Genomic DNA, 24,833 nt, shown 5'->3' with positions numbered 1-24,833 from the left:
GCCTGAGGTCCATACAGCTTTAAAGGAAAACTCAATGAACTCTCCATAATTATGTATTTACAGTAGATATTTACAAAGTTCAAAATATACAGAATGTAAGAGCGTCCCTAGTGCGCCTCTCCCCGGTCAGCGCAGCGCCAGCGCGAGCAGTGCCAGCAGCGGCAGGAGCGCGGCGGGCGCGGGCTCGGGGGGGGCGGGCGCCGAGCCGGCCGCCGCGTCGCGCTGCATCGCCTCCGCCGCCTCTGCACACACCATGAGCATCACTGACCATCAGCCATTACCACCACGCGCCACAATCTGTTGTGTATGTGTGTGAGCATACCGTCCTCGTCGAGCACGAGGCGCAGCGCGGCGGCGCGGCCCGACGCGCTGCACGTGTAGGCGCCGGCGTCGCGCGCGCCCAGCCGCGCCAGCGTCAGCCGCGACAGCGCGCGCGCCGCCCAGCGCTGCGTGTCCAGCGCCACGCCGCGCCCGCTCTGCAACACACGCGCTGTAGCACCGCCCTCCAGCGCCACGCCATCACTCCCACCGGCAGATACCCACCTCCAAGTCTATCGGCTCGTCGCCGCGCTGCCAGCGGATGTCGAGCGGCGGCAGCGGCAGCAGGCGCGGCGCGGGCTCGTAGCGCGCCTCGCACGCTAGCGTGGCCGCGCCGCCCGCACGCCCCGTCACGCGCGCCGCGCCCACCACCTGCACTACCACCTCCGGCACCACCTCGTCTGCACCACCACACGCGTCAGTATCCTCTAGCCTTCCTCTAGCCTGGGCCAGCAGCTCCACCGCTTGCCATTCGGAGTCGTCACTTACCAATGACGGTGAGGTTATAGAAGAGGCTCATCTTGGGCTCGGTGTTGATCTGGCACTCGTAGCGGCCGGCGTCGGCGGCGCGCAGGCGCTCGATGCGCAGCGTGTGCCGGCTGGCGGCGCCGTCCGCCGCGGCCGCCGTGGCCGACACGCGCGCGTCCGCCGTGAACACCGCGCCCGCGTGCGACAGGATCTGCAGGTCGCGCGACCGCACCCACGACACCTGCGCATACACCCAGCACTTCCTACAATCGCTCATCATAACTCTGTCACACGAGTCTAGGCAGTCGTTTCGTGCGTCTATGTACATAGACTGCTGAAGATGTTCAAATGACAACCGGGCGGACCCCACCAATTTATCGTTCCTTATCTTCTGAATCACGGGGCAAACGTCATTACATGATGCTCACGCGTCCATCTTCCTGACTACATGTTGGGGTCGGCTCCAAGCGATGCTTAAACCTTATGATCTATCGATTCGCACGGCTGTTACTTAATCACGGGAACCCATTTAAATTTAAATTTTATTTTATTTATTTAGGAAACAGTCTGTTACAAACAAATAATTAAATTAAAAAAATTAATACATATAGACTTTGAGTTCCATAACGTTAAATTAAGTTGCTAAAGCTGCCTTGAGGTATGATAATATAGGCACAGTCTACTAGTATTCTTTTCCCTAAAGCAATCAGTTCTCAATAAAGATTTTGAATTTGGGAAGCTGACTACCATGTATTGTATACATCCCATTTGAGAAAAGACATACATGTTTTCAACAACTATATTTTTTACATAATATTGTGTTTTCAAAAACTCTACTTCCGCTGTATTAAAAGCACTGGTAAATTGATGAAATATGATGACATAATGTTGTGAACATTCGCGAAATCAGAGTTTTGGCAGCGCCGGCTTCCGCGGCGGTGGGCGGCGCGTGCGGCGCGTGCCGCTCCACGCGGCGTGCTCGTGCGGTCCGGCGCGGGGGGGGGGGGGGGCGTGGTCGTTGACCGGCATTTTTCACATCGCTCACGATCAGTGTCAGGTGGACGTATTTAGCCGCGCGCTGTGACGTCACACGGACCCGCGGTCCCGCCCTCGCCAGCGCTCGCCCACAATCCTCACATATCGTGTAATCTTCAAATGTGTTTCACATTTCACACTCGGCGTCGATTCATTCCGATGATATTTCTGGATCGGCACAGAATGTTTACGATACTCTCGGGCTTTGGCTTTATTTCATTTGATATTGGAGTGAGTAATAATCAGTCATTTTACGACTTCAGTATTATACTGACGTCATTTCTCGTGTAGAGCGAGCTTCAGCGCCACATGTGGTGCTGGCCATGAGGATACGCTACCGAGAACTGAACCCTCCGAATGAGCTGCGTGTTCTTCAGTAACAAGAATCGACTCAATTCGTACCTACATTACCGATTAAAAGCAAATCATGATTTCGCAACTGACACATCAGGCAAGTTATTTTAGCTGAAAGCTAAATCTATAAGGTCTATTTCTATTGACTTTTGCCAGGAGGCTAATTTAAGTTTCAAACACAGGCTTTAGTTTTACGATTGAGATTTCTGAAAGTATATTTACTGTACACGTGGATTAAAATTAAATAAATAAATAAATAAATAAATAAAATTTTTATTTATCCACAGTTACATAGTTTGCCTTAAAATTAACTTAGGTACATTGATTTGGTGTAGGTAACTATATGTAGTAGCAGACATTGGTTTTTTTGGATCGGCGGTCCCCAAACTAGGCTAGGCCTGTATCTTGGGAGCCCGAGTTGCGGTTACAATGAGTACTTTTGTCGAATTATAGGTCGTATGCGGTGTTTATGTGGACAAAAATAGAATATAAAAATTTAAATAAGACGTAAAAGAAAGCTAAGAAAGTTATAACTAATTGGAGCATCTTCTAAAAAAATAAAATTGTCTCTTTCTAGACGTTAAAAGTAAAATAAAATATGTTAATAAGTAAAAAAGTTAAAATTATAACAAAATTCTTAATTTAAATCGAACTTAGCTTATCAGTCTCAAAAGAGTGAGTGTGTGTGTGTGTGTGTGTGTGTGTGTGTGTGTGTGTGTGTGTGTGTGTGTGTGTGTGTGTGTGTGTGTGTGTGTGTGTGCACATGCGTGCGAAGTATGCTAATGCATCCTTTCGAGTGTAGATTGTGTTGTGAGAAGATTTTCTGTCTCTTCGTATGAGAGTCCTGTTAGCCATTTTTTGATTATCTTCTTACACGAGGAAAGTGTCAGCTCATTTGTGTCGTGCGCTAACCTGCTGTGTACGTTATTAAAGACAGTTGTGTGGAGATAGGTAGGGCAACGTCTGGTTAAGAGGGAAGTCGTGCGTGGTATTGGGATTTTGAATAATCGTTTTGAGGTGAGTGTATTGTAGTCTGGTCTTTTTTTCAAGGTTTTGTGTGTGTGTAGGTATGCATTAAGAATAAATAGTTGGCGGACACGTAGAACTGCAAATTCTTTATATAGGGTGTCTGTTGGGAAGAGCCACGGCTTTTTAAGAAGTACTTTGATCACTGCCCTTTGGGCTCTTTCAAGGTCTATGAGTGTGGTTTTTCCCGCTCCTCCCCAAACAGATATACCGTATTGAATGATTGATTGGCATATAGCGTAATATACCGTGAGGAGTATGTCTTTTGGTGTTCGGTCTCTGAGTTTTTTCATGATGTATATTAGTTTTCTTACTCGACCTGACAGAGATTGGATGTGTATTTTAAAGGATAGATTTTCATCAATGAGGAGGCCTAGGTAGCGGATAGATTGGGTTCGTTGAATGTGTTCACATGAACAGGTTTCTCTTGATGTGTTTGGAGTGCATGTGTGGAATTTGAGTGAGAGATTAGGAGGTGGACTGGACGTTAGGGTTTTGAAAAATGTGATTATTTTGGTTTTTTTTATGTTAAGTGTTAGTAGGTTGTAGTTTAGAGTTTGTGCTACTGTTGCTAGGCCTTCTTCAGCTAAATTAAATAAGTGTTCCCAAGTTTTGGAATGAAAGATTATGACAGTGTCGTCAGCGTAGGATATTAGTTCTGCGTTCGGAAGGTTCAGATTGAGTATGTCATTCATATAGATTATGAAGAGAGTGGGGCCCAAAAGACTACCTTGGGGAACTCCGAAGTTGATATGGAGTTTATTACTAGTGTATCCCTCAGATTTGACATACTGACTGCGGTTTGTTAGATAGCTATGAAACCATTCAAGCGGCTTACCTCTAATACCGGATGACTCTAATTTTCTGAGGAGAAGATTAGTTGAAATTGTATCGAATGCTTTGGCTAGATCTAAGAAAACCGCCATGCATCGATCCCCCCTTTCGACGCAATCTGATATGTTATTTGTTAATAGTAAAGTGGCATCTTCAGTAGACTTCCCTTTTCTGAAGCCAAATTGTCTATTTGAGATGAGGTGGTTCTTTTCTAGGAAATTTATCAAACGTGTATTTACAACTTTTTCGAGGATTTTTGACAATATACTAAGAAGTGCAATCGGCCTGTAGTTTTCAGGTTTATCTGTGGGCCCTCCTTTGTGAATTGGAGTCACAGCAGCGACCTTCCATTGTTCAGGAAATACACCTGTTTCTAAGCTGAGGTTGATTATATGTGTTAAGGGAGCTATAATAGAGTTTTGTATTTTTTTCAAAAGTCTCACACCAATTTTGTCGGGTCCAGGGCTGCTGTCGTTTTTTAGTTGGCTGATAAAGTGGGATATTTCTGTTTCGTCAGTGGGGTGAAGAAAGAAGGTGATAGGTGAATGTTTGTGTGGCGTATATTTGCTAGTTAGGGATTCTTGTGTTTCAGATAATCTCGTTAGTATGGTATCAGCTAAATTTTTTCCTACTGCTGTGAAGTACGAGTTGAATTTGTTGAGACAGTCGATTGGATCTGCGGAGTTTGACGTTACGTTCGATGTGGCATTTCTTTGAGCGTTGGGGTCGTAGATGGATTTTAGCACTTTCCACAGCATTTGAGGGTTTTTGTTGTTTTCTCGTATTTGTCGGCTATCGTAGTCAGTTCTCAGTTTTCTTAATATATTATTACAAAAATTTCTATAGCGAGTGTAAATTAGCTTTTTGGAAGTATTTTCTGGATCAGACCTCAGGGACAGATGCAGGTTATCACGGTGTTTAATACATCTTATGAGTCCAGGCGTCATCCAAGGTTGTAAGTTAAGTTTGCTTCGCGGTATTTTAATTTTGTGTGTGTGTTTTTCTATTAAGTCTGTGAGTGTTTTCGTGAGTAAGGTTGCTGCTGCGCTCGCGCAGTTTTGACTCATGATGTCAGACCAGTCGTGTTCAGCTAATTCCAGGGCTATGTTCTCTTCGCTTATTTTAAATTTCCAGGGGTTATTTTTTTTCCTGGCGGTACTGATGGAAGGCACATGGGCCATAACCATGTCGTGATCTGTGATAGAGCTTTTGCAAATGATGCCTTTCGATTTTGTGCTACATTTGATGTATATGTGGTCGATACATGATTTTTCTCTCGTCGGTTTGGTAATAGCCGGAAGCAGTGAGTGTGATGCCATAAGGCACGTGTAATCGTGATGTTTGTTGTTTGTGGTGTTACATATATCAATGTTTGTATCTCCTGTGATAATAACTGTTGAGTATATGTTAATCGTCTTGAGGAGTTCGTCCAGTGAGGCAAGGAAACTGGTTAAGTTAGAGAAGGAAGGTGAGCGGTAGAGTCCTAGAATAGCAACTTTGTTGTTTAAAACTAAGAGCAGGCTGTCAGTGTCTTGTAAGTTTGTTTCAACCAGAGTTGCGTTGTGCTTGTTTTTTATATATATGACTATTCCTCCATTCTTATTTTGTTGTGTGTTTGTTCGAAAAACGTTATACTCAGGAATATTGTTTAAAACGCTTCTCTGATGAAGAAGCATTCATAATAAGGATTCGTGGTAGAATCCGTATGCATTGGTGAGTGGTCGGCAGCAGAGAGCTCAGCAGTGAGATACTGACCGACTTGTCGCGCAGCCGCAGGACGCGGCACTCTAGCGTGGCGGCGTGGCCGGCCGGCGCCAGCACGGCGGTGCGCTGCCGCGGCGCGAAGGCCGGCCCGTCCGCCGCGCCCGGCGCCACCACTGATACCACCTCGCCCTCCACGCACCACCCTGCAGAAGCACAATTACAACTGAGTACATGGGGAGACCGCTATGGCGGCTGTTATAAGGAGCTCATATAAGGAGATCAGCCAACTGCACAGAAATATTATAGTGCACAAGCATTTGAGCAGACACAGGTGCACTCCCTAATCCCTATTCCTTCTCACTCATAGTCCGATGGCACGGCAATCCGACACGACCGGAGAGAGATCAGGCGCAGGACCGACATTTACGTGATCTCCGATGCACGAGTGTATCAATCGCCAACTTCCACCAACTAGCTTTGTGTAAGTTTCTAAGACCCACAAAGGGATTTCGACCCGACCCTGGAATCGAACCCGACACTTGTGCTCAGCAGCCGCTCTTGCGACAGGTAGACCAACGAGGCAGACACTGCACTCGGTGAAATTATATTATTATTAATTACTTGTCATTTATTTATCTTACAACATATGATTTATATTTTTAAATATTCGATTATAAAAATAATAATACCGGTGGTTAGGGTCCACGAGACAGAAACCTCCTCACAACACGCGCCGTAGCAAGGAGTACTGCCTTATTATTAATTATTATTACAATGCAAAACTAGTCGTTTTCGCACGGTCTCACCAGCGTCCCGTGAGGACGATGTCCGTGACGGGATAAAATAGCCTGTTACTCGACAAGAGTAGGTATATAGCTTTCTAACAGTGAAAGAATTTTTGAAATCGGTCCATTAGTTTTTGAGTTTATCCATTCCAAATACAAATATTTCTTCTTTATGATATTAGTATAGGTACATAGATAGGTATAAGCGACACAGGACGAGTGCAAGGGCAGTCGGGGTGAATGGCGCGTGACGTCACGCCGCGTAGGTACTCCTGCGCCCGCGCCTGATTCACGGCAGCTATTCGTCATCAACAATGTAAACTATGTAACTCGTGGAATGACTGAAAATACACGAGCACATGTGAGCGACACCGGCATGTCGGACGTCACCGCTGCAGCTTCACTAACATTGAACTAATTATTATTATCCCCGCGTGAACTCGCCTCAATAAACAAAGCACGCACGCCTTGGCCTCGCGTAAGTGCCGCTAATCATGTTTATGACCCCAGTGATGCACTCGCTGAGGTCCAAATTGATTCAAAAGGTGTGATTCAAAAGAGATTACTTAATTCGTAAAATAGGTAAGACAAAAAATTGCGCAAAGGTTGTTCTATTGCATTTTTTTTCTCTCATTCATTGTTGCTCATCATAATCTCCCGAACCTTTTCCCAACTATGTTGGGGTCGGCTTCCAGTCTAACCGGATTCGGCTGACGTTACTAATGTTTTACAAGGAGTGACTGCCTATCTGACCTCCTCAACCCATTTACCAGGGCAACCCAATACCCCTTGGTTAGACTGGTTTCAGACTTACTGGCTTCTGACTACCAAAGATGTTCAATGACAACGGGGACCTACAGTTGAAAATTTTGTACATTTCATTCATTGTTGTATACACTAGCAAAACTTCACGCATGCTTTCAATTACTGACGTCACTCGCGACTACAGATTCTTGGCGAATCTTAGTAAAATAGAGAAATGGGAAGGAATCACTAGAAGAGGTAGTGCGTAGCGGCACGGCGTGGAGTTGACGAGATACGTGCGGCGTGAGTCAGCGGATGTGCGCGACACGTGCGCGACACGTGCCCCGCGGCAGCGCTTCCTCGCTCCGCCCGCGTCACCCACTATGTGGCTTGGCATCTGTGCGAACCACGCATCTATATTATGTAGTGTACATACCTATGTTGCGTCACAATACCACAACTTTGCCAAGATATTTATTTCTCTCTATTCATACATATTTTATACCAACCCTTTTTGTTTAATGGATACCTAGTTTTTTACCTTTTTATAAACTATCTGTTACGTATCGACTGACTTGTAAAACTCGTACTATGCCCTCAGTTTAAATACATTGCAACAATATCATTAAAATCCAATAAACAGTCATAGTTAGGTACGGTGAGTACATGCTAATGAAGTAAACAACATTTCGCTTTCCTCGGAATGTAACTGGCGGAAGTGTAACGCACGCACACTCTCAAGCAGCTCGTAAAGCGCGCATCTGCCGCGCGTTACTGCGCAGCGCCACGCCCCGCGTCGCGCACGCACCGACCATGCCACTCACATTGATGACAATTGCAAAACAAAAAACAAGATATATGAACATTATATCACAATAAGCTAATAAGCATAGAATATGTGAAAACAATTGAGGAGATAGGCAACTACATCAGTGAGGCTACGTGGACAATAAGTAGTCTTCGAGGGTACACACACATAGTACCTACAAAGAGAAAGCGCAAACTGGACGTAGCGGAATGTCGGTATTCTCGCCTAATCCTCCACTTTCGCATATGTGCAAAGTTCATTTTTGTAAACTAGACGTTTCTCGAGATTTTGCCCACGGGCTACGTCCCCGTAAAACTAATTTGCACACCCAGATCTAATATCGCCCACAGCCTTCCTGGATGTGGCTTACTTACCTACCTACCTAACTAACTATGACTAAAATAATAGATATTTCAAATCCGAACATCGATCGATCGTCAAACTAATAAATAGGTAGGTAGTATATATTTAAAGGCACCGATATCGAACTATAATAGTGGGGTTTGTCGAGTTGCTACCTATACGTACCTACCTACATCGTAACAATACCGGATCATTCTTACTTTTAATCTCGTTCGACAAACATAAGTGGCGTGAAATAGAAGCAATTAACCGCATTGTGACATTGCCGGTTTCGTTTGTGGAGCAACCGCCCAAAATAACGCGAGGCGGCGCCTGCGCACTCACTCACATCACTGACCTGAGGACCGTTACAAACCACTATTGCGTTCCTTCTCCTATACAATCGTTTACAATTCGATTATTTCTATGGAACCGAAATCCCAGCGGCTATAGTTAAGTATCCTTCGTTGGTGTTTCGCACTTTCAATTTCTCCGTGGGCAGTTTAAATATTTCGCTGGCGTACCGGTTGAGCTCGCAAATCCTTCGTTAGTCAGGCCATTGTTTACATGCAACACGTGTGACTAGCATGTGTGCAGCACCTGGGAGCTGCCGCTGTGGCAGACAATAGTGGCGCGCTGAACAATGCTCGGCTGCCCGCGCGCATACGGGCGCATCCGCACTATGGCTCATGTTGTGGCAACTGTTTAATTACAAAAAAAAAATTGAATTTAAACAACTTACTCTGATATCTAATAACTGGGGCGCTTTATTTATTATGAATGGTGTGTTGTGTTGCTGGTGGCACCGCTACACAGATACCGACTGGGCAGTCGTAAATAGGAACAGTTATAGGGCAGCAGTCTACCTCGACCTATAAACGATTGGTACACGAAATGAATATTGTTTCTTTGGGTAATATACAATAGCTCCGCTAAGATGAAAGCGGCACTAACTAGTTAAAATGTTTACAAGAGAAGGGCGCGGCGCGGCTTCGAGCGCACTACCGCGTCACGGCTCTATTTTACCCAAATGTACGTAATAACGTAGTTGATAAAGTGCCTCAGTTACAAATACTTTCAGAAGATGAACGAGCAGATGCATCGGGACATGGTTGGAAGGACAAGGGACTCCGCGCTTCTTGCAGGTCGAGAGCTGACGAGATGCTAATGTAGGTATATCAATGACTGCATGGAAGTATGGCAAAGTAAGGTGTTCCATGGACGCTTTTATCAGGCCTTACATGGCTGATATAGACTTTAAGGCGTCTGATCGTGAAAATTTAAAAACATAGAAATATAAGCCCGTGACTATGGTACTTCCTTTTTTCGCCGAAGTGATCATGTGCAGTTTTCGGAGCTTCCTCCACAACGATTGAACCTATGGACATTTGCCAATTCATAAATTTTTCCCAATTCGTTTATTTCTGTACTGGGATCATCGAACGTTGCCACGCCTTCCCCAGTAAACAACTCAATAGTTTGGAGAACAAGCAACCTACCTAAGGCATCGAGGGAAGGGACTGCGCTCACGCATACTTACACACTTACACCTAGTCTAGAACATTGCTTTGGAGCTATATTATATTTTGGATGGAAGGTACTTACTAACTTCCTACCTATTAAAATATTCCAATGTTACTTGAAGAAATAGAAAACAGCTATGCTTTTTAAATGGTCAACCGCCTATGCGATGGGTTGTGCCCAAATCTAAGAGTTTGGGCAAAGCATTGGAGCTGTCGCAATAACCATGCGCAAAACCAACTAACGTCATACTATGTACAATGAAGGTAGGAATATGTAATACGTATGTAGCAGCGAGCGTAACGCCAGCAGCGCTCGCCAAGTCGCCAAGTGTCGTGTCATAGCTCAAATAACAGTTTCAAAGTTTACTCCTTAAATTAACTTTGGATAAGTAGAACTAACACAAGTATAATATTCTTCATCGTGCTAATTAAAAGTTGAGCTATAATCAGTTGTATATCGATCCCAATTGCCCTAATCAGAGACGGTCACAAATACTCGTGAACATTTACATATTTACAATACCTATCTAGATATAAAAAACTATTCTAGTAAAAACAAAAAAAAACTAAAACTAAAAAGCTTTAAAAAATCATCTCCATCGCTGTCGGCTGAAAGCATTACCTCGTTGGATGGCCATGCCGATCCTTTTTCCGAGGTAATAGCTAACCTTTTGGTCGCGAGAAGCGTTAACCAGCAGCCTAGACAGATCTTAAGATAGAGTGTGGGCTTTCGGACCCCACGACCCGAGGGTTTCAACCCCAGACGGTTCGAAAATATAGTTGCCAACAAGGCCATATTTCCGCCGCTTGAGGTTCTCCGCGGCCGCAGCGGCAGCAGCAGCACAGCACGCAGAACTTGCAAGGTGTAATGGCGCAAGAGTATCGACACAGGTTGCGTCCAATATTAAAGGCCTACCCATCTTCTAATTCTAAGGGAATAACGACATGCCGTCTGGTCTCGACGAGCTCGAAGTATAATGTCGTTGATGTTTGCGTGTCGCGCAATACGGTCCGTCCAACGGCTGTACGACAGGCCGTGGTGTCCGAGGCTGGTGACAGCATCACCACAGTTGCAGCGATGAGGAGAGCAGCACGGTGCTCCAAAACGCAGGCAGGTAGCGAAGCGGAAAGTTGTATCGTCAAACAATGGTGTGCTAATGATGAGTCATTTATATATCCCTCTAGATATTTTATTATGTAGGTACCTATTATATTGGATCGTAAGGAAAAGGTCACAAAAATTCGCGAGTGGTAAATGAAAAGAAAGTGCTAGACTTAGAGGAGCACACTGCACAAGTAAACAAGGAGAGGACAGACGTACCTGCGAGCGCCGGCAGCGCCGCCAGCAGCAGCAGCGACGCGCCGCACATGTCGCCGCCGCACTCGCGCCGCACTCGCGCCGTCACCGCGCCGCACTCGCGCCGTCACCGCGCCGCACTCGCGCCGCACTCGCGCCGTCACCGCGCCGCACTCGCGCCGTCACCGCGCCGTCACCGCGCGCTCCACGCCGTCACCCGCCAGCTAGTCCAATATAACAGACGAACATCTTTATCGAACGTAATATCTGCATATGCCTTCATTGCATACATTTAAAAGGATGATGATGAAGACGATGAATATCAAGAGATTTCTCAGATAGGTAGCAGCTAGCTGGTTTTGTGAAACACAAATCATCATCCTCCGAGCCTTTTCCCAATCATGTTGGGGTCGGCTTCCAGTCTAACCGGATTCAGCTGAGTACCAGTGCTTTACAAGAACCGACTGCCTATCTGACCTCCTCAACCCAGTTACCCGGGCAACTCGATACCCCTTGGTTAGACTGGTGTCAGACTTACTGGCTTCTGACTACCCGTAACGACTGCCAAGGATGTTCAATGACAGCCGGGACCTACAGTTTAACGTGCTATCCGAAACACAGCCTAAAGCTGGGTACTAACTTAGCAGTGTAGCACGTAACGTATCAGATACGGTATCAAGTGAGTACGTAGGCACGAGCCCGCTGCGAGCCGCTCGCGCGTGGAGCGCTGTAAGCTCACAGTGACCAGCCGAGTGGCGGTTTCACTGCAAACACAAAGGCGGCTCGCAGTGTGCTCGTGAGGACCGTGGACGAGCCGTACCCACTTGCGGGTTGATACCGTATCTGATACGTTACGTGCTACACTGCTAAGTGAGTACCCAGCTAATGATGTCTGAGATATACTTAGAAAGTACATACAAACTTAGAAAAATTGCATTGGTACTTGCCTGACCTGGGATCGAACCCGCGCCCTCGTACTTGAGGTTGGTCCTTTACCCACTAGGCCACCACGACTACAAAACACAAATACGAAACAACATTAGGTGTTATGTACCTAACGGTATACATTATAGTGTCACGCCGTGTGTGCAGTATTTAATAAAACCTATTATATATTATACAACTTCTACAGTACCTAAGAAGAGCTATCGATATACCTACTTAATTCAGTGCTCGCCAACTATTTAATAAATATGTTAGTATCGTCTCGCTGGCTGAATAGTTCAGAAAATAAAAACTGTCAAAGTATAACTAAAAAGGTATAGTGTCCCTAGTGCCTAAACTCATTGATTGGCGTCGTTTCAGTTGACAGCTAAAGATGTTGGCTGCGTTTACGACGCCATTAAACCACAAAGCAAAGCAATTACTAATGCAATACCCTTTCAAATAAACTTCTTGGAAGTGGACGATGAAGTAGGTAGGTAGCTTACCTGCCTAAGTACCGATTATGAACGTACACCTCTTATTGTAAATTAGTAGCTATGTACTACGGTCCTACGGAATAAGGAAAGATAAGCGGAGATGCCATTATGCAGGTAGGTCAGGTGCCATCTTCTAGGTCAAATTCATAGTCTTGAGTCATTTTGTTTTCCATGCTTTGTACAGCTACACCAACGTAGATGATGCGACTACCTAGTCATTCAGTAGATTGCCTGAAACCGTCGAGAGCGCAGTAATCCTGGATGTGATGTGACGCGGCGTGCATGTGTGCGCGGCTCGCGCGTGTGTGCGGGTGCGCGTGCCGGCTATTTCGGCGACGCTATCGGAGGGCCTGCAAATAGCGCGCCCAGAATACCGCGCAAAGGTTAGCTAAATATCGCACAGCGCAGCGTGACACGCGCCTACCCCCGCACCGCGCACAGAGCACCACCCGCCCGCTTCCGCCAGCGACACCCACGCGCTACACTTGCGTTTACGCTCGCTACACTGTTTACTATGACTGATGGACGATATAAAAACACATTAAAATATAATTATAAAAATAAATTTTCACATTCAGCCATTTACATATAGAAAGCCGATTTCAGTCATACTACCGCGGCACACAAAACTCCATATTTTCTTTTCAAAACTGAATGGTGGAAACCTACCCATCAAAACCGGAGATGGTTAGGTAGGTACCTACCTACATTTACGGTCAGTATGTACAACTGTTTCATATTCATAAAAAGTCGTTTCCAGAATTCCCTCACTAGGGCCCAGGACGGTCGCCTAGGACCACTCTTTATTCATACTTTTCACTAATACGAATAATTAGGTATCCACATAATACCTCCACTAGTAGATACTTATTCGCTGATGATCTAACTGTAATGAAATAGGAACGCCTTCGCATTCAGTTCATTTTAATATGTGAGGATACTGAGGATTACTAAAAAATTTTCATATCGGGAAATCAGGTAGGTAGGTACTTACTTTCAATGATGAACTAAAAGCAAAAAGACATTAAAATACATTGCAATGGTCTCTCTAGAGAAAAATACATTTAGGTACATACATTTTTCGTCTTCTCCGAGCGGCTTCGCGCGGGATAACAGTATTTGCCCATTATTAAATGTATGTTATTGTACATAATTATAAACCTTCCTTTTTAATAACTCTATCTATTAAAAAAACCGCATGAAAATCTGTTGCGTAGTTTTGAAGATTTAAGTAGGTATACAAAGGGATACGGGGACATAATTTACGGGGAAGAAGTGAAATCTACCACCGTGCGAGCTGCTGCCACCGTATGCGGTTTGACAACTTTATGAGCAGAGGTTCTCTCGTGTAGTAGTGCTGCGCAAAACTGACATCCTCGGCGGTGACGCGGAACCATCCCGTCAGACGCACTATTTTGGAGAGCAGTCTGTTTGTTCTGATCGGGTTGATTGTCGCGTGCGTCGTGTTGCATTGCAGTGCAGCGCACCGGGCCGCACGCGCGCCCACATGCCCGCACGTACACAACACCTACCACTACACGAACATCAATATCATAGGTATTTTGCGGCGCATGTTCGATACACCACCAGTTTATGTGACATTAGGGAGGATCTGGTAGCTCCTCCATAAGTATAATCTTTTTAAACTACCTACTGAGTAGTTTCTAGTTTAATAATTATAATTTCTTCTACCTACCTACACTACATATGTATAAGGATTATTGATTATATAGTCCCCAGGCCGGCGAACAATTTTTTTTTATACATATACATTTAAGACTTTGTGAGTGCTTTCCTTACGATGAGTCCGACAAAGTTTTCGAATGCGCAAATTTTGGTGCCGCTGCGTTTTTTAATGCTTGACTCCTGGAATTGTCGATATGACGTCACTATGACTCTTCGTACATACACGTTTCATCTTTCGAGATTCGTTTAATAAAGTTAACTAGATAATGGTGGTCAACTTGTCCGATAAAGATCGTGCTGCGTTTGGAGTGTCCACCATCCTGAAAATGTCGGTATGACGTCACTACGACTCTTCGTAGGTACATACAAGTTTCATTTTTTGAGATTTGTTTAATAAAGTTAACTAGAAAATTGTGGTAAGCTTGTCCGACAAAGATCATGCTGCATATGGAGTGTCCACCGTCCGGAAAATATAGATATATTTTAAGATTTGGTATAAAGTACTGACAATTGGTGTGAAGTATGTTAATAGTAAATGTTACATTTAGAAAGTCGTTTCGAATGATATATGTATCATTACTACAGGAGGGATTTATTAACTCGAAAACATCTATCGGTAAAATAATCTTATATAAGCTCTAGCTTCTGAAATACTAACAATTCGCCGAAGTTTTTTTAATATGAAATGTTGCATTTAAAAACGTCTTTTGAATTATGTATAACTCATTACTAGAGATGGGATTTATTTAATTGAAAACATCTATCAATAATTATAATTTTAAATAAGCTCTAGCTTCTAAACTACTAACAATTTGTGGGAAGTATGTTAACACGAAATGTTTCATTTGGAAAGGTTTTTCAAATAATATATATTTTTTTACTAAAGAAGTAATGGATTAGCTTGACAGAACCTACCGATAATATAATCTTAGAAAAGCTCTAGCTTTTAAAGTACTAACAATTTGTCGGAGTTATGCTAATACAACCTTGCGCTTAAAAAGATCTTTTGATTGAAATATGGCTCATAACTTCAAGTGAGATGTTATTCCTTAACACAATGTAAAGTATCAATAATATGCCTTAGGTCAGTTATGTCTTCCAAAATACTAAGAATCGGTAAGTGGTATGTTAAGACGGAATATAGCGCTTAAAAAGATCTTTCGATTGACATATGGTTCATACCTAGAGGTGGGACATTATTCCCTGACATAGTAAAACCTATCGATAATACGCCTTATTTGGGCTATATCTTCTAAAATGCTAAGAATTGATAAGTGGTATGTTGAGACAAAATGTTGCGCTTAAAAAGACCTTTTGATTGATATATAGTCCATTAATAGATGTGGGATATTATTCCTTAACATAATATAAACTATCAACAATACGTCTTAGTCAGGCTACTTTTTCTAAAATAGTAATTAAAATTGGTAAGTAGTATGCCAATTTAATATACTTAAATAATGCACGTGAATATTTAAGTCAAAAATTGACAAAAAGAATAAACTTCTTCTAATTGTAATATTTTTTTATCATTTTCTTGTCGAACTATTTAACTCAATGTATTTGTCGGACAAGTCCATATTTGCATTTAGAATAATGTTATCTATCATTGTTATTCTTGTTCGACATGTATGTATGGTTTTGAAAATATTATGTTTGTTCGCAAAAACATCCATAAATTCACAGTTAAAAGTGACATTCACCAGATAAATACACGTAACAAACATAAATTAGTGGTTCCCAAGTTTAGGCTAACAAAAACAAATAAGTCGTTCTTAGGGAATTGTGTACGTTTTTATAACAAGCTACCTAAATGTATCCTTGATCTCACTGATAAAAAGTTTAAGAATGTAGTTAAAAACATTTTGATTAAAAAGACGTATTATAAAATTCAGGATTACATTAATGACAGTGATGCCTGGCGTTAAATTAATATTGTTTTTTCTTTTTCTCTGCACATGTGGCTTCCCCGGCGACCACGGGCACGTGAGTGCCTCCGCCCAGACCAGCCAAGCCCAAGCCAGCAAGACCCCAAATTGCATTATATAAGAACTTGGTTACCCAATATATTTCTTCTTTGAATTGTATAAATTATTTTTCCAGTAACGATTGCACTATTTTGTATAATTTATTAATACATTTTTAGCTCAATTTGGATTGTATAACATTCTCAGGACTAGATAGAAAACTGTATGTTTGTAATTATTTTTATTTTCTTTTAAAAAGAGTGTCCATGGAGTTTCTTGCCGGTTCTTCTCCAAGAGACCAACTCTTTGGAACCGTGCACCTAACTTTGACGTTTCGAAAGAGCTTTCATAGGCCTATTTGAAATAAAAAAATTTGAGTTTGAGTTTGAGTTTGAGTTTGGAGACACAGTGACGTCATATCGACATTTTTCGGATGGTGGACACTCTAAACGCAGCATGATCTTTATCGGCCAAGTTGACCACAATTTTCTAGTTAACTTTTTTAAACAAATCTCAAAAAATGAAACAGGTATGTACGAAGAGTCATAGTGACGTCATATCGACATTTTCAGGATGGTGGACACTCCAAACGCAGCACGATCTTTATCGGACAAGTTGACCACCATTTTCTAGTTAACTTTATTAAACGAATCTCAAAAAATGAAACAGGTATGTACGAAGAGTCATAGTGACGTCATATCGACAATTCCAGGAGTCAAGCATTAAAAAACGCAGCGGCACCAAAATTTGCGCATTCGAAAAGTTTGTCGGACTCATCGTAAGGAAGGCACTCACAAAGTCTTAAATGTATATGTATAAAAAAAAATGTGTTCGCCGGCCTGGGGACTAATATGTTGATGTCCTCCTAGCTGATTAACAGCCACGACGGCTGTTCTCAGAATGAATGGAGATAAGCCAGCTGCGCATGTCCTGCGCGTTAGAGTGCACAAGCATTTGAGCAGACACAGGTGCACTCACTGTTCCTCAACTCTCAGAGCCCGATGCCACCGGTCAGGCGCAGGACCAACATTAACGTGCTCTCCGATGCACGGATGTATAATCGCCAACTTCCAGAATCTCCTTTCTGAGTTTCTCAAACCAAAAGTGATATGAATCTTTTGATACACTTGCATCTTGATAGGATATAAAATAGTAAAACAGAAGACCTTCATCGTCTATAATCATTTCAGTACTTCTACTACTACCTACTCTCAATGGTTACAATAAATGAGATGGATCGGATACATTTTGTAAGATCACTCCGCCTGAACGTGTTTTCTCTTCCAGACTTCCATGAAGACTAGCTCAATCGACGTTGTCACCTGACGTCATTGTAACGACCGCAAACATGCAACCAGGCAGCACCATCGGCGCCGACATACTACAAAACAAAGTCTTTCGTCACGCCTGTCTGTGTTCGAGAAAACTTAACCATCCCTTCCATAGAGTGATAATGTGTAATATTGTGACAATTGGATAACAATGTAATGTCAATAACAGTTTTCAGTAGATATATGATCGGTCTTATATCTATTCTAATATTATAAAGAGGAAAACTTTGTTTGTTTGTTTGGTTGTAATGGATAAACTCAAAAACTACTGGACCGATTTTAACCAGTCTTTCACCATTAGAAAGCTATATTATCTGCGAGTAACATAGGCTGTATTTTATCCCGGTGCGGGCAGTAACTCCCACGGGACGCGGGTGAAACCGCGGGAAAACGGCTAGTTAATAATAATCGGCGTCCACGGCCGATTTTGGCCACGGCGGCTGTTCTCCTTTAAGAAGATCAGCTAGCTGCGCAGGACATATTATACACAAGCATTTGCGTATACACAGGTGCACTCCCTATTCCTTCACTCTCATAACCCGATGGGACGGCAATCCGACACGGCCGGAAAGAGAACAGGCGCAGGACCGACATTTACGTGCTCTCCGATGCACGGGTGAATCAATCACCAACTTCCAGACTACGGGCTGCTTTGTGAAAGTTTAAGAAAACCCACAAAGCGATTTCGGCCCGACCCGGGAATCGAACCCGAGACCTCGAGCACAGCAGCCGCGCTTGCGACCACTAGACCAACGAGGCAGTCTAAGGGTCTTATATATAAGTAAATATAAGACCATACCATCCATAATTACTTATATAAGACCGATCATATTCCGATTTTAGTCTGTCATTTGGTCATTAGGGTATTCTGCTCTACAATCAAATTGCAATCGTTAAACATTTGCAGACAATGTGATTCATTATTAGTAGAACAGGATAAAAACATTTATTTAAAAGAAAAAACAGCGCAATGCCACATACCTACGCTTCAATCGTAATTGAGTAGTGATTGGATCTCAGTTGCATATCAATAGCATTTCGCTTGAGTAAAATTAGCAGAATCGAGCCCTTCAAAGTCTCAACCAGGGGCCCGATTCTCCTAATTTTACTTAAGCGACCTTCGATTGACGTTCGACTCGATTCGACCGAGATCCAATCCCGACTCGATTACGATTGAAGCGTATGTGGCATTCCGCTATTTTTTCTTTGAAATAAGCCTTTTTATCCTTTTCTGTCATTCAATAATGAATCATTTTGTCTGCAAATGATTTACGATTGCAAAATGATTGTACAGCAAACTACCGTATAGACCAAAATCATCAAAATAGCAGACCAATCGCACACCAATCAAATGTCAATCGAATACGATTGGTCTTTTATTAGTAGCAGAATGCCCGATATGGTTAAAACTGCTATTACGATCATATTGCGATTCGATTTCTATTCGATTTTGACATTATTAACTTAGGAGAATCGGGGCCCAGTAAGGGGTATCGAGTATAACTGGTAACTGGGTTGAGGAAGTAAGACAGGCAGTCGCTCCATGTTAAACACTGGCACTCAGCTGCGCACGATGAGCCTGGAAGCTGAACCAAACATAGAAGGGAAAAGGCTAGGCAGATGATGATGAGTAGCAACAATTTAAAGTGAAACCAGTACCTAGCTGAATCTACGGATGAGTAAAACCTAGGAATTATGCATGGACGAGTAAAAATAAATATAAGCCGAAAATCGATCTCAGTGGCGTGCACTTGGAGAGGCCTATGTCCAGCAGTGGACTGCGATAGGCTGATGATGATGAGTAAAAATAGGTAGGTAAGTACTCAATTCACCATTTTATAAATATTAGTAGGTACATACCAATATTTAAAAACACCAACTAGTATATATTCACCTTTTTGAAACTGCTATATTTGGATGTGTTTCGAAACCATTATTCAAAAAACTTTCAACATAAGTTTGTACCTACACTTCGTTCGCGAAATAAGTTGTTTACATAAATAAATCCTTAGTTTTTTTACAGAAATGCAAGCAATTGTGTTCGCACCCGCGGACTAAAACAACTGTCACTCGCGCACGACACAAAGCGCGCACCCGCACAAGCTCCACGCGGCACACTAGCGCCGAGCGACGCCCGCGCAGCGCCGCCAGCCCGCCGGCCCGCCCGGCCGCTCCCGCCCCAAGCGACAACAGAGTCCCAGGAGCCCCGACGTGCGATAATCATCAACAAAGTAACTTCCACATAGGTACGTCTTTCTTGTACTCACCATACTGAATACTTTAAATGGCAAAAAAAACTATTTAAATTCTATATTATAGATTATATACAACATGTAACGTAATTAACGCACACCCTCAACCACCCCAATTAGAATATTATGTTATAATCATAATAGGTACATACACTGAATTTTTAATTTAACATGTATATGCATTGTTATTTACTAAATTAGTTATACCAATTCTTGGAGAACTTTTTGGTCATACTACTACGCACGCATATCGCGCCGCGCGCCGCTCGACTCGAAACAACATAACGAAACTACAGAACAAAACACTAAAAAGCAAAAAAAAACTATTTTTAGGTGCATCGGCCTAGAATTCGGTGTCTAATGGATGTTACTAAGTTAATTTTGCCACCGACTTCTAGGCCGATGCACCTAAAAATAGTTTTTTTTTGCTTTTTAGTGTTTTGGGAAGTCGGTTTAATTTTTTTGTAAAAAAGTTTTTTATTTAAAGCTTTTCAGTGATACGTATAGTTGTCACTATCCATACAAGTGGGAAGTTCTCATCAATACAAAGAATATAAGTCCAAATACGAGGTATTTTACATATTCAGTTGGTCTCCATCATCAGGTCAGCTTCAAACCTTCACTGTTGCAAAGGTCTTGTCCATACAAATAATTTAAGCCCAAACACGAGGTAGTTTACATATTCAGTTATCGAGTTCCCTCGACCCTCTCTGGTTTCCATCATCAGATCAGCTCCAAATCTTCACTGTTGAATAGTGCTTTTAGGCGTACACCTGAGTATCAAGTTTTTACCCTATGTATGCCTACAACTTTCGAAGGTTGCCCTCGATTTCTCAGGGTTTCCATCATCAGATCCTGACCTGATGACTATGGGACCAACTGGCAGCTATTCCGAGTCGAACAAAAAAAGAATCACGTAAATCGGTCCATAAACCTCGGAGTAATCGATGTACATACATAGAAAAAAAAAAAAAAAAAAAAAAAAACATACCGGCCGAATTGATAACCTCCTCCTTTTTGGGAAGTCGGTTAAAAAGCCGACAATACACGAAGTCTTATTACTTTGAGTTACGGTCTATTTGAATTTGTTTTGACTGTACAGGGTTAATATGACAATAATTTACGTAGTTTTAATTATTTTTGGAATAAAAAATTACCTATATTAAAAATGATATAAATCGATTCAGTAAACAATTCTGAACAAACTAATTTCAGGATGTGCGTTAATTAAGTTACATGTTGTATAAAATAGAATAATAAAAAAGAATATGTCTTTATTTGCTTAGCAAAATAGGCTGGTAGGTTAATAACATAAAAGCATCCGTGTACATTCTGCCTTGTTGGCATGCAAATACAATAATTATTATTACTTATACAAATTAGTTATAAGTAAAATACGTTATTGAATTGTATCATCTAGGAAATCTTGAACAGAATAATAACATTTGTCTACAAGAAATTTTGGGAATATTTTTTAAAAATTTCTTAATTGGCAGGTTTTTTATTTGATTAGGAATTTTAAGATAACAGGAGCCATACAGATAACACTTTTTTTTAATAAACTAGTTTTACATGTGCCTGTGGATAGTAGGTTTTGATACTGAGATCTTAATGCTGTATTTCGTTTTCTGGATTCAGATATTTTTGTTTTGTAAATAAATTTTGGTTCGTTTTAACAAATATTGCTAATTCTAGGATATAGAGTGATGGGAAAGTTGTAACTTTGAGGCCAAATATAGCTCTCAAACAGCGCTTTTGAGCTTTAAAAATGCTTTGTCGTTCGCTACAATTACCCCAAATCTTAAGATAGAAATTACAAGACTATGGTATGCCACCAAAATTGTTGACTTTACTTTTTTGGATAGGTTATATAACAAAAACGCAGTACAGATATCTTCTGCTTGTGGCTTCCAAGTTAACTAGCTATCAATGAGGATTCCTAAAAGTTTTGTGACATTCACTTTATCAATAATTTGACCATTGTAGCTGATATCCATGTCACCTGTAAATATTCGTTGGTGAAAATGCATAGTTTTAGTTTTTTTGTAGATTGATAACGAGATTATTATTATCAAGCCATTTTATTAAACTACTGATTGAATGGTTGATATCAGTTACGTACGAGTCTTTATTGATACACGAAACTATTGAAGTGCTGTCGTCTGCAAATAAAACCATTGGATTAGATATATGACGTGGCAGGTCATTACTTAGTAGTATTACTTACTTACTAGTTTTAAGGTATTTATCTATGGGCCTTTGATGCCTGACAATAAAGATGATTTGATTTGATTACTAGATAATAGATATAGTAAAGGTGGTAAAGGTCCGAGGACGCTTCCCTGCGGGACTCCATATTTTATTTCTCTAAAAGGCAGTGGCGGATTTACCAATAGGCCAAGTAGGCCAGTGCCTAGGGCGGCAGATTTAGAGGGGCGGCAAATTTAGCAATTTTTTTACAGGTTTTTTTTTATAATTGAGTATATGAGTACACAATCCATATATAAATAAATGATTAATAAACTCAAAATCAATAAACTGTAATATATACTTAGGTACAGTCAGCACCAAAAGTCGATGAACAGAATCAATATGACAAAACACCTGTTCACAATAAAGTGCCATAAGTTATAGTCGCAACTAGGAAACAAAATAGACTGTACACCAGAAACTTACAAAAGTCGTTAAACACGAGTATTTCAAAAGTATCTGTGCACTAGTATTCCTAAAGTCGCTGTACACCATCAATCCAAATGTCGCTGAACATCATTGTTTCAAAAGTCACTAAACAGCAGTAAATACAAAATTGGGTTAACAAAGTATATTTTTAATGTTGCCGTGTGTTAATGTACTTTTGACGCTTATGTTGTTCAGCTACTTTTGGGACAGTACTTGCTTGACCTTAATAATGTATGTTAACACGTTAGTATCTATTTCAATAATTTTAATAATTATTTTGGAAATACACTCTTTTGCAAAAAAAGCGGGCACCTATGCGAAATCTTAGTTTTAAGGACTTTACGTGTATTTCAAAGGGTTTTAATGATTGTAGTATGTTTCTAGCATCAAAAGGGTTAGCCAAGCATGCGTGAGAGTGTATTCTAAATTTGAATTTTGTACAATTGCTAAGAAATTGGTTAAACCTTGTTTTGGACTAATTGCTGGCAGAAAGTTCGTCGGTGTTTTGAAAAGTTTTTGAAGTGATTTTCAGAAAACTGATAATGCATTCTTAATTAATGTACCCTTTTTTAGATCAAAACATTTTTGAAAAACTATGCGTATTTGATAAAATTTTCACCTGCTCTAAATGGGCTATACTGATGATTGATGGCAATGTTAAGAGTTTCGGTATTTTAGTGTAAAGCGTTCTTCTGTTTAGATATTATACCCACGTGTTTTAAAATATCGCTTTTTCATAATTAAACACTGTTTAGAGGAGTATCAGTACATTGGGCTGCGACAAAACCAATTTAAAGTAAGCAGTGCCGATCGCAACTCGTCTCCTATCGTACTTTGACATTAAAAAATACCAAATTTTGTGATAAATGTTAAAATTAACCACATGAAAAATGATGAGGAGGGTTTAAGCTATCTAAAAAGTCTAATTATTGCCGCGTTGAAGCTCTCTATAACTCCATAGGTATCGGGTTACTAAACGATGATTTCGCTGAAAGGGAGTCAAGAATTCAAAGGTATTGACCAAACGTAAGTTTCTTAAGAAATAGCAGATAGCCAATTATTGTTATGATTTAAGCAGGAAAGTGCTGTAGATGCTAGGAAATCTCGGTGCAGGCAAGTTTATTTAATAAAATGTCAGTGGGATGAAAACACGGTATTTGAACGCTCAGACTCATAGATTTTCGGAGGTCTACGGAGTTTCCCAAGAGACGAGGTTGTTTGAAAATCAGTGATTACGAGGCCTTAAGACCTCGTGCTCACAGTCTATGCGCTATTTTCTGTATTTTGTAGAATTTCAAGATTTTTAAAAATGTTAAAGTCCGAAAGGAGACGAGTTGTGATCGGCACTGCTTACTTTAAATTGGTTTTGTCGCAGCCCAATGTACTGATACTCCTCTAAACAGTGTTTAATTATGAAAAAGCGATATTTTAAAACACGTGGGTATAATATCTAAACAGAAGAACGCTTTACACTAAAATACCGAAACTCTTAACATTGCCATCAATCATCAGTATAGCCCATTTAGAGCAGGTGAAAATTTTATCAAATACGCATAGTTTTTCAAAAAATTTTTGATCTAAAAAAAAGGTACATTAATTAAGACTGCATTATCAGTTTTCTGAAAATCACTTCAAAAACTTTTCAAAACACCGACGAACTTTCTGCCAGCAATTAGTCCAAAACAAGGTTTAACCAATTTCTTAGCAATTGTACAAAATTAAAATTTAGAATACACTGTCACGCATGCTTGGCTAACCCTTTTGATGCTAGAAACATACTACAATCATTAAAACCCTTTGAAATACACGTAAAGTCCTTAAAACTAAGATTTCGCATAGGTGCCCGCTTTTTTTGCAAAAGAGTGTATTTCCAAAATAATTATTAAAATTATTGAAATAGATACTAACGTGTTAACATACATTATTAAGGTCAAGCAAGTACTGTCCCAAAAGTAGCTGAACAAAATAAGAGTCAAAAGTACATTAACACACGGCAACATTAAAAATATACTTTGTTAACCCAATTTTGTATTTACTGCTGTTTAGTGACCTTTGAAACAATGATGTTCAGCGACATTTGGATTGATGGTGTACAGCGACTTTAGGAATACTAGTGCACAGATACTTTTGAAATACTCGTGTTTAACGACTTTTGTAAGTTTCTGGTGTACAGTCTATTTTGTTTCCTAGTTGCGACTATAACTTATGGCACTTTATTGTGAACAGGTGTTTTGTCATATTGATTCTGTTCATCGACTT

At 41.3% G+C, this 24,833-nt stretch overlaps 1 protein-coding gene across 1 annotated transcript; it reads right to left on the bottom strand.

Annotated features, from left to right (window-relative positions):
- Positions 1-37: 37 nt before the first annotated feature.
- Positions 38-11,336, bottom strand: LOC124637043 (hemicentin-2-like). The gene is made up of 6 exons (XM_047173361.1): positions 11,263-11,336; positions 5,791-5,942; positions 808-1,027; positions 544-719; positions 323-476; positions 38-242 (listed from the first exon to the last, which is right to left on the bottom strand). Exons 1-6 carry the CDS (start codon positions 11,309-11,311, stop codon positions 127-129), a joined length of 867 nt encoding a protein of 288 aa, XP_047029317.1. The 5' UTR covers positions 11,312-11,336; the 3' UTR covers positions 38-126.
- Positions 11,337-24,833: the final 13,497 nt, after the last annotated feature.

The sequence above is a fragment of the Helicoverpa zea genome, chromosome 15 (assembly GCF_022581195.2).
Source record: "Helicoverpa zea isolate HzStark_Cry1AcR chromosome 15, ilHelZeax1.1, whole genome shotgun sequence".
Classification (NCBI taxonomy): Eukaryota; Metazoa; Arthropoda; class Insecta; order Lepidoptera; family Noctuidae; genus Helicoverpa; species Helicoverpa zea.
This window is presented reverse-complemented; position numbering and strand designations above follow the sequence as displayed.